The sequence below is a fragment of the Erinaceus europaeus genome, chromosome 7 (assembly GCF_950295315.1).
Source record: "Erinaceus europaeus chromosome 7, mEriEur2.1, whole genome shotgun sequence".
NCBI lineage: Eukaryota > Metazoa > Chordata > Mammalia > Eulipotyphla > Erinaceidae > Erinaceus > Erinaceus europaeus.
In genome coordinates this window covers 48,256,832-48,266,912 of record NC_080168.1, presented here as the reverse complement: position 1 = coordinate 48,266,912, position 10,081 = coordinate 48,256,832, and the positions used below count along the sequence as shown (strand labels likewise).

General features: G+C 34.1%; 1 protein-coding gene across 1 annotated transcript; it reads right to left on the bottom strand.

Moving 5' to 3' along the window:
* Positions 1 to 1,847: 1,847 nt before the first annotated feature.
* On the bottom strand, positions 1,848 to 9,402 carry LOC103107073 (natural killer cells antigen CD94-like). Its single transcript, XM_016185034.2, has 6 exons — positions 9,251 to 9,402; positions 6,205 to 6,297; positions 6,002 to 6,061; positions 4,423 to 4,574; positions 3,016 to 3,119; positions 1,848 to 2,229 (listed from the first exon to the last, which is right to left on the bottom strand). Exons 1-6 carry the CDS (start codon positions 9,255 to 9,257, stop codon positions 2,103 to 2,105), a joined length of 543 nt encoding a protein of 180 aa, XP_016040520.1. The 5' UTR covers positions 9,258 to 9,402; the 3' UTR covers positions 1,848 to 2,102.
* Positions 9,403 to 10,081: the final 679 nt, after the last annotated feature.

Below are 10,081 nucleotides of genomic sequence, written 5' to 3'. Positions count from 1 at the left end.
GTAAAATTTGAATCCCCCAATAAAGAAATAAAAGATAACATAAAATAAAATCATGTCTCCTAGGTATGAGTATTTTAGAAGTCATATGTATTTTATTATTAATTCTTCATAGTAAAAATCAAATATTCACAGTTAATTTACATAGTTAAAAATTTAACATGCATTTTCTTTAAATATTTGAGGCAGAGGAGGACAAGAAGATTATGTAGGGAATGAGTTAGACAAGTACATATTTGGGGAAAACAGGAAATTATTCCTCTGAGACAACAGAAGTCTTTAGAAACAATTATAAGGGCTGGAGAGAGAGCATAACAGTTATTCAAAAGACTTTCTTTATGTATGTATTTATTTTTTGCAAAAGACTTTCATACCTGAGGCTCTGAAATCCCAGGTTCAATCCCCAGTACCACAAGAATAGAGTGATAGTTACCCAAGGCATTGGAATGGAAAGCAATGTATGAAAGGGGTCAATTGTCAATTATATTATGAAGGATGGAAACTACTCTTTTGGCTAACCATAATATAGTAAGTGAAAACATCACATTTTGTCCCTACACAACTGAAATGTATAAAATATTATAAATGACAAATAAATTACAATAGTAATTTAAAGTAGAAGACATAGCATTGGCATCATGGGAAAGACTACCATCATTTCTCCTTTATAAAGCTGGAATTTATAGGATACCTAAAAATCAACTATGGCTCCTCTTTTCATTGCTTCATAATGCAGATGAGATATTCATGAGCTGGGGGGAAGGCACAATGGCTATGCAATAGGGCTTTCAGGCCTGATGCTCCAAAAGTCCCAGGTTCAAGTCCCCAGCACCACCATAAGCCAGAGCTGAGCAGTGCTCTAGTAAAAATCAAAAAATAATAATAAATAGGGGAAAAATCTTCACATTGTAGTCTAAAGTCTGTGCTCTAGGCTACCTACCATACAGTCCGGCAGTTCTGAGAAAGAGGGAAATTATAGAGACTGTACATATGGTCTACTGACCAGAACAGATGGGCAGGAAGAAAGACAACATACTAACTGATCCTCACCCACCTTACACTCTCTCTCTCTCTCTTTTCTAAATCCTTCCCTCCTTGCTCCCTGATATGGAAAGGAAAATTATAAAACTAAACCCACACCATCTCCTCCTGAATTAAAAAAGTATATATATATATATATACATATATATATATATATTATGTGTATATATGAAGATGCTGTAGGTTTAGTTTTAGTTTAGTTACATATATATATATATATATATATATCAATGTCAAGTAATTAAAATTAAGTCAGAGAACCATACATCAAATAATATGAAAAAAAATCATAATAGTATGACATCGCTAAAAGAAAATGGCAAATATCCAGAAATCAAACTTAAAGACTTAGAATTTTGTAATCTAACAGAGAATTCTAATAGGTATCAAGAGGAAATTTAGGGGAAAAGGAATAATATATTTTTTAAACTAGGAATTATAGATATGAATAAATGATGAGTTATATGAATGAAATGAATAATGCTATAGAAAGAATAAGTCATGGGATAGACCTTGTAAGTGAAATTTAATGAGACTGAAAATATAAATCAAAAATGGCTCAAGTGAAAATAAAAATGAGAAGTCAGATTTTTAAAAACATGAGAAACTCTGAAAAATATCAGTCTTCATTAGGTAGGGAAATATAAGGGTAATTAGTATTCTAGAAAATTAAGAGAGGAAGAAGTAGAGTATATTTAAAGAAATAATAACTGAAAATTCCAACCTGAAATGATGTTGCTACAAATTATTTGATGTAAATTGTTTTATTTAAATATATACAAAAAACATAAAAATATGTACATAAAATACATCAAATTCAATACTGAAGTTAAGTCAAAGGACTTATTAAATTCCTTACCTTGATGTCTTATCATTTCAAATGTTGGCATGCAAATGTTGTTAATTTTAAATATATATAGCTTTAAGTATTTGATAAATTAAATGATAAGACTCATTTGAAGCATCATACAGATCTCAGAAGTAGATACTGATAGTATACAATACGTAAGTTACCACTTGAAAAGTGCACCTTCACTGCTCACAATTTCTGTTTGAAAATACACTTAAAGAACTGTTGTTTTTTTTTTACAGATATAACGATTATTCTTGCTGCATAATTCATCCAAAGTACTTTTGGTTGGGCTGTACACTATACACTTGGCTGTGTTAAAAGTTGAAATGACTGGAAATCTGTAATCAAAAAATAAAAGTTTAGCAGGTTTGGAAAAGAAATGGAATTTTCAGGAATGGAATTTATATGACACAATAAAAGGTTTCAAGGGCTGAATGAGATATTAACATACTGACTCATTGTACTCTTTTTACTCAATACTCACTGTCTTTATAATTTGAAAGTACAATATTACAAAAGTAATTGTAATTTCTATCAAATTTCAAAGGTAATTTGCTATTTCTATCAAAAGTATTGAGAGACATTGTTATTTTTGTCATGATAATGGTTTTAACACATGATATATATTGTTTCTATTTTGCTGAAATCTCTATAGCTGATATACTCTAGAAAATCAAATCAAAGCATTAAAATTTGTTATTGTGTGATATTGTAACTTTTACATTTATAAATTAAAATGGATTTGAAAATTATAGATACATTAAGGAAAATAAGTCTAGAAAATTTGTAACATGCAGTGATATGAGAATATTGGCCTCCAACAAGATAAAAGAAATAATATCTTCTTTTTCTAGAATGTGTCTGTTAATATGGCATCTGAAATAAGGGCATACATCAAGAGCTCTTATGTCTACAAGTACCCTACCTTATGTTACTTGAGTATGAACTGTATGTTCTAGGTGAGGCTAACATTGTTATTTGTTGAATCCATCTCTCCTCTAAATTCCCATGTTCCAAACAAAATATTTTCTATGCAATATTCCTGGATGTTACAGTCTCAAGTGAGATCTAAGAATAAATTCATAAAGTACAGGAAAATAGAAACCTGACTTTCAGGAACTTACAGATCTATGGAGACAGTAGAACCATTCTCCCACAACCAGGCATGATGTTTAGCATTGTAGGAGGCACCAATCCAGTAAAAATGTTTATTGGACTTCATAAACGACTGTTTGGAAACAGTGATAGGAGTATTAGCCTGATTTGAATCTATGAAGTCATCAGATTCTATAACATATAATAACCACTGGGTCAGTGAAATAGTGTGTTCCCTTGCAATGTGCATGACCAGGTTCAATCCCAGCACCCACAACATTGAAGGAAGTTTCAGTGCACTAGTCTCTCTCCTGTCTCTTTTATTTCTCTCCTTTGCTTCTTTGTCTTCATATAAATAATGGTGATGGTTATAATAATCATTGAACCTATTTTTAACACTTTAAAACATATTATTCTCCTTAATTACACCCAATTATTTAAAGGCTAAATGTCACATAATTTCACTTCCTGATGTAGCAAAACTATTATGATGGGAATAGAAGATTTCATGGAACACCTACCCCACAGACCATCAAGAAAATGTTATCCTAAATCAAAATAATCCTGAGGGACAAATCTAGATATATGCTTCTCAGTCTATATTTAGCATAGGTTCTATATCTCGCTAGAAATATAGTAACTTTTATAATCATGTGCTCCATATTTCACACCTTATATGGTAGAAGGTGACAAAAGGTATATAATCACAAAACTGGAACTTAAAGAGCTAAAATACAAAGTTGGTTCATTGGATCTTTGTTTCCTCTTTGAATTTTCTAAAAATTTTCTAGTTTATCTGACATTTTCCTTGATTTTTATCTTAGTATTAAAATCTCTCAGAGATTTTATGCAGTTTTATAATTATTATTTCAATGTAAGTAAAAAAAAAAATATTTGAATCATGGGACAGTGAAATGCCTGACTTGGATGCATTATCATGAACTTTGAGCCTAAACCCACTACACTGAAGAAAGCTTTGATTCTGTGGTCTCTTTCACACACTCTCTACTTCTCTCTTTTCTGTTCCTAACTTAAAAATGTAAACTAAAATAAAAAATAAGTATGGGGGGGCGGTGTCAATGCAAAAGATTAAACACACATAGTACCAAGCACAAGGACCTGCACCAGGATCCCAATTCCAGCCTCAGGCTTCTCACATACATGGGGGTCACTTCACAGGCAGTGAAGCAGGTCTGCAGGTGTCTGTCTTTCTCACCTCCTCTATATCTTCCCCTCTTCTCTCAATTTCTCTCTGTCCTATTCAATTAAAAAAGGGGGGGAATGATCTCCAGGAGCAGTGGATTCATAGTGCAGGTACTGAGCCCCTGTGATAACCCTGGAGGCAAATAAATAAAAATTAGAATCAAAATATACAACTTACTTAAAAACCAATTTCCCTAGGTTAAAAATGTAGAAAAACAGACCTAAATACATACCAATTCATCTTTGCTGTGAATCTGAAGTAGAGAAGAATTCTGAGAAGCACAGAACTCCCTGCTTTCAGCCCAGCTTTTCATATCACTGGAAATGAAGTAACAGTTGCATTCATAGCCAACCCACCTTTGTTGACAAAAACAGCAATCTGTGTCTAAGAGAAAAACATAGAACATGACTGAGAACATACCATACTTTCAGTTCTGTTTAGTCTTTCAACAGGCATTTATTTATTCAACTTTTTTCTACAAATGTTTCTTGAGAATTCATTACATACATCACCATTAGTATCACAGAGTATTATCATCAGTAGTCAGATATAAACATTTTTCTTCATGGAGATCAACAATATTCTGGTACTGATGTGCTGCAAAGGAAATGTTAGTTATGGAGCTCGGTGGTGCAACTGATTACAATGATACTTTTATTGAAGTTAGTTAATGCTACCACCATAGGCATATTGCAGGATGTAAGTTTATAACTTCAATTCATTCCTTGCCTTAAAACTTATAAAAATGTAAAGGTCACATATACCTCAATAGAACTGGAAAAATTGCTGCAGAATAGAGAAATATAAGTGAAATTCTCTATGATCACCTAAGATGGTGAAATAGGCAGAAGGAGGTGACTTGGCAGGTAGAGCACATGCCTCGTATGAATGAGATCCCTGATCAATCCTCAGACCATGACAATCTTATGCTCTCACTCTCTCATTATAAAAACAAATTAATTAAATAAAGAATCAGGTTGGAGAGTATTTCAAAAGCTATATTAAAAAATGAATTTTTTGCAGGATTGGTGCCTGCACTACAAATCCATTACTCCTGGTGGCATTTTTCCCTATTTTATTGGATAGGACAGAAAGAAATTGAGAGGGGAGAGGAAGACAGACACCTGCAGACCTGCTTCACCACTTGTGAAGTGACCCCTCGGGGGGGAGGAGGGCTTGAACAAGGATCCTTAAGAGGGTCATCATGAGGGGAAGGGATGGACTACAGAGTTCTGGTGGTGAGAATTGTACCCCTCTTATCCTATGGTCTTGTCAGTGTTTCCATTTTCTAAATAAATAAATAGAAAAAAGAGCGTCATTATGCTTCATACTATATGTGCTTAACAGGGTGTGCCACTCCCCAGCCCCCATTTTGACCTGAATTTTACTTCGTAAGCAGGGTACAGAATTGCAGAAATCTTTCCACTATATTCTGAGTCACAGAAGAAGCACAAGTAAATGTAAAGAAATATAAATATATATATATATTCTAAATAAAAACAAGTAATTAGTATTAGTTCAAATATTCACTGTAATATTTTTCTTACTTAAATGAGTATTCACATAGGAAAAAACATTAAATTCTAGGCTAATGTTTTCCTTATTAGATAAATAATTAATAAACAATTTATTGTGATAAGCAATAAATGCCATTAATAACTTTTACAATAGAGAACAATGAAATAAATTGTCCTACAATTAATAAGAAAACATGTCTAGGCATAATATTCCATAAATCTGTGTGAGAAAAACAAGAAGCTGTAAATTTTATATCCTACAAGTGCTATGGCTTTCTAAATCATGGAGCCTACCTTCTTGGGGTTCCATAGTGGGTCCAGGAGTGGTTGTTGGCTGAATATTTTTAGTAAATTCTGTAAGACATATTAGAAATTCATTTAATTGGACCCAAGTTTAAGAAGCAATGAAATACTGTACAATATTAAAATGGAATTTACTTATTAAAAGTCATCTTTCAAATTTTGATCTTCATATGAAGCTGCCAATAAAAACTTACTATTATTGCACAAAATCCCCAAAGTCATTGCCAGTGCAAGGCACATTACTCCCAAGAATCCAGAAATCCACCTCCATTGAGTGGTCCGAACAGCTGTAGAGAAAGAAAGTTAAGGAAATGACTTCAGTTTTGAAAAGTAAAGCTTACTTTTAATCTTTTTAATAAAATATAGAGATATAGAAGGCAGAGAGATAGTGAGAGCACAGCATCAAAGCTCCCTGCAGTGGGGTCAGGATCATACTTGGGTCCTGCATGTGGCAAAACAGCATACAGTTCAAGTGAGCTGTTTTGTCAGGCTAAAAGCTTACATTCTTATAAACAGACATCAGCTAGAGAAAATCCAGAAAGGGCTTGGTTTCATAACCCAATCATATTGGTGAATGTAATACTGGAAAATGATATTACCAATAGCAAAAAATAAATAAATAAATAAAAGATAATGATGTGATATGGTCTTATGTATTCAGGGAGATTACCCATGCCTTTTTCATTTACTAGCTGTCTCAGTAGAGTGCATTAAGCATTTATTATTCCAAAAAAAGTTTAGGGATGTACTGCAATTCTTCTCCTGGGGATATATCCTAAGGAACCCAACACACCCATCCAAAAAGATCTGTGTACACATATGTTCTTAGCAGCACAATTTGTAATAGCCAAAACCTGGAAGCAACCCAGGTGTCCAACAACAGATGAGCAGCTGAACAAGTTGTGGTATATATACACAATGGAGTACTACTCAGCTATTAAAAACAGTGACTTCACCGTTTTCAGCCAATCTTGGATGGACCTTGAAAAATTCATGTTTGCTCAACAATTTGTTTGGCTTTGTATGTTAACTCTCTTTTCAGTCACCAGGTTCTAGATGTCATCAGGATGCCGGCCAGGCTTCCCTGGACTGAAGACCCCACCGATGTGTCCTGGAGCTCCGCTTCCCCAGAGACCCACCCTACTAGGGAAAGAGAGAGGCAGACTGGGAGTATGGACCGACCAGTCAACGCCCATGTTCAGCAGGGAAGCAATTACAGAAGCCAGACCTTCTACCTTCTGCAACCCACAATGACCCTGGGTCCATGCTCCCAGAGGGATAGAGAATGGGAAAGCTATCGGAGGAGGGGTGGGATATGGAGACTGGGTGGTGGGAATTGTGTGGAGTTGTACCCCTCCTACCCTATGATTTTGTTAATTTATCCTTTCTTAAATTAAAAAAAAATTCATGTTAAGTGAAATAAGTCAGAAACAGAAGGATGAATATGGGATGATCTCACTCTCAAGCAGAAGTTGAAAAACAAGGTCAGAAGAGTAAACATAAGTAGAACATGAACTGGAATTGGTGTATTGCACCAAAGTAAAAGACTCTGGGTTGGGGGGCAGATACAGGTCCAAAAAAGATGACAGAAGACCTATTGGGGGGTATATTGTTATATGGAAAACTGGGAAATTTTATGCATGTACAAACTATTTTATTTACTGTCCAATGTAAAACATTAATTCCCCAGTAAAGAAATTTTAAAAAAAAGAAGTTTAAGGATGTAAAGAGATCAATAGATAAAATATTATATTCATCTATTTACAAAATAGACATTTACTTTAACTTTCTCAAGAAATTATAAGATAGTATGATTGAAATTAAGTAGATGAGAAAAATGTAAGTTCCATTAAAGTCATTTTTTAATATTTATTTATTTATTTATTTATTCCTTTTGTTGCCCTTGTTTTTTATTCTTGTAGTTATTATTGTTATTGATGTCATCATTGTTGGATAGGACAGAGAGAAATAGAGAGAGGAGGGGAAGACAGAGAGGGGGAGAGAAAGACAGACACCTGCAGACCTGTCTCACTGCTTGTGAAGCAACTTCCCCTGTGAAGCAACTCCCCTGCAGGTGGGGAGTGGGGGCTTGAACTGGCATCCTTAGGCAGGTCCTTATGCTTTGCGCCAAGTATGCTTAATCCGCTGTGCTACCGCCCGACTCCCCATTAAACTCATTTTTGCATAGCTAGTAAGTATATCACTGGGAAGCATCATCAAAACTAATTGTGTATCCAACTCCAAAATGAAATGGAAGTTTATTTAAGACCAGAGTATATTCACTGTAAAAATAAAATTTCTTGATAATGTACTTTTCTACCAGTGTCAATACACTGTGTGGTCTGATGTTTACAACTTTATAGCAACTATATTGGGGCAAACCTCTCTGGACCTGGTGTACTGAGTGTTCCCCAAGTAAATGCATGAGGATTTGCATTTATTTTAAGCACAGAGAATTATGTCATAAGGAACATTGTTTTTTTTTTTTACAAAGCATTACATTTTCTCATAACAAAAATAATTTGTTTTTTTTTTTAAAAAAGGTGAATATTAAACAATTCTGTAAGATGATCACACTCTCAAAGATTATTTTCCAATGTCTCCAACTGTTCATCTGGATGGAGGTCATAACACAAATAATAATAGAAAAACAACTGGGAATCAGGCAGTAACACAGCGGGTTAAGTCCACATGGCACAAAGCACAAGGACCACTGTAAAGATCCTGGTTCGAGCCCCCAGCTCCCCACCTGCAGGGGAGCCGCTTCACAGGTGGTGAGGCAGGTCTGCAGTTGTCTTTCTCTCCCCCTCTCTCTCTTCCCTTCCTCTCTCCTTTCTCTCTGTCCTATTCAACAATGATGACATCAATAACAACAACAATAATAACTACAACAATAAAACAAAGGCAACAAAAGGGAAAATGAAAAAATATATATTTAAAAAAAAAGAAAAGAAAAAACAACTTAAAGAATTTAAAGCCTTCACAAAACAGTTTCTAAACTATATAGTGAATAATCAGACTATAAAATTAAGTGGCACATAATTATTTGTCAATTTTTATTTGTCTCTATCCAATAATAAATTAATATTCAAAAAAAGTAGAAAGTGCTAAAACATGGAAAATTATAAATGTCTGCTTATTTTTCCCCCCTATAGCAATGCCCTGAAATTAGCCATTTTTCATGAGATAGTTTTTCTGGAAATTTTCATTTGTTCATTTTACAAATTAATCCACACGTACCTGCCATGAGGAATGTTATTCCAAGGTCGATGTGGGTAAGATGTTTGTTTGCTCAAAAAGAATTCATATCACGGAGCTGAGCAGGAGGCTAAAGAATCCAAAAGTGTACAAAAAATAGATTTTAAATAAAAAGGAAATCTGTGTAGACAGTGTTTTTGAATCATCTGATGGTCAGACACAAATGTATGAGCAAGAAGCAGCAAAATCACTCTCTTTTAAAATGTTCCGGAACCACAATACAGGAAATTCTCACATAATGAGAACCCTTTGATTGCCATGTAAGAGAGAGGGGGCTTTCTTTGTAAAATGTTTGAACATTAAAAAAAATCATTTTACATTTTTATTGGGAAAAGTAGAAGGAAAGATTAATGTAATAAATTACACATTAATTTTCATTAATGAGCATTATTTATTTACTGTGTGCTAAGCACAGACAAAAACATTTTGCATATTTAGCTCATTTTTTTCTGGAAATAAGTCAGCACTTTAAGATACACAAATATACCCATTCTACTAATAGGAGTGAGGGGGGAGAACTAAGGAACTAGCCCAGGGTTACTGCACTCTGGAACCCAGGCAATCTTTCTCCACAGCACACATATATAGAAACTGTATTTTAAATCAAACTTGTCTCAATGGGTCTATATATTTTGTGGGGTTTTGTGTCTTTTTTTCCTTATGCAAAATATGGCTCACATTTTTATCTCTTAGTCTGTTTCTGACCCTTCCTCATTAGCTCAGCTTTGAAAGGCAGAGAACAAAAAAGCAGAGCTAAAGTGATCTTCTATTGCTGTTACACCACACACACACACACACACACACACACACACA

Excerpts from the sequence above, each read along its gene's own strand:
- LOC103107073 (XM_016185034.2), bottom strand. Across the intron at positions 6,062-6,204 it reads GGGGATTTTGTGCAATAATA|AATTTACTAAAAATATTCAG; the intron begins GTAAGTTTTTAT and ends TATGTCTTACAG. Across the intron at positions 3,120-4,422 it reads TTCACAGCAAAGATGAATTG|TCGTTTATGAAGTCCAATAA; the intron begins GTATGTATTTAG and ends GTTTCCAAACAG.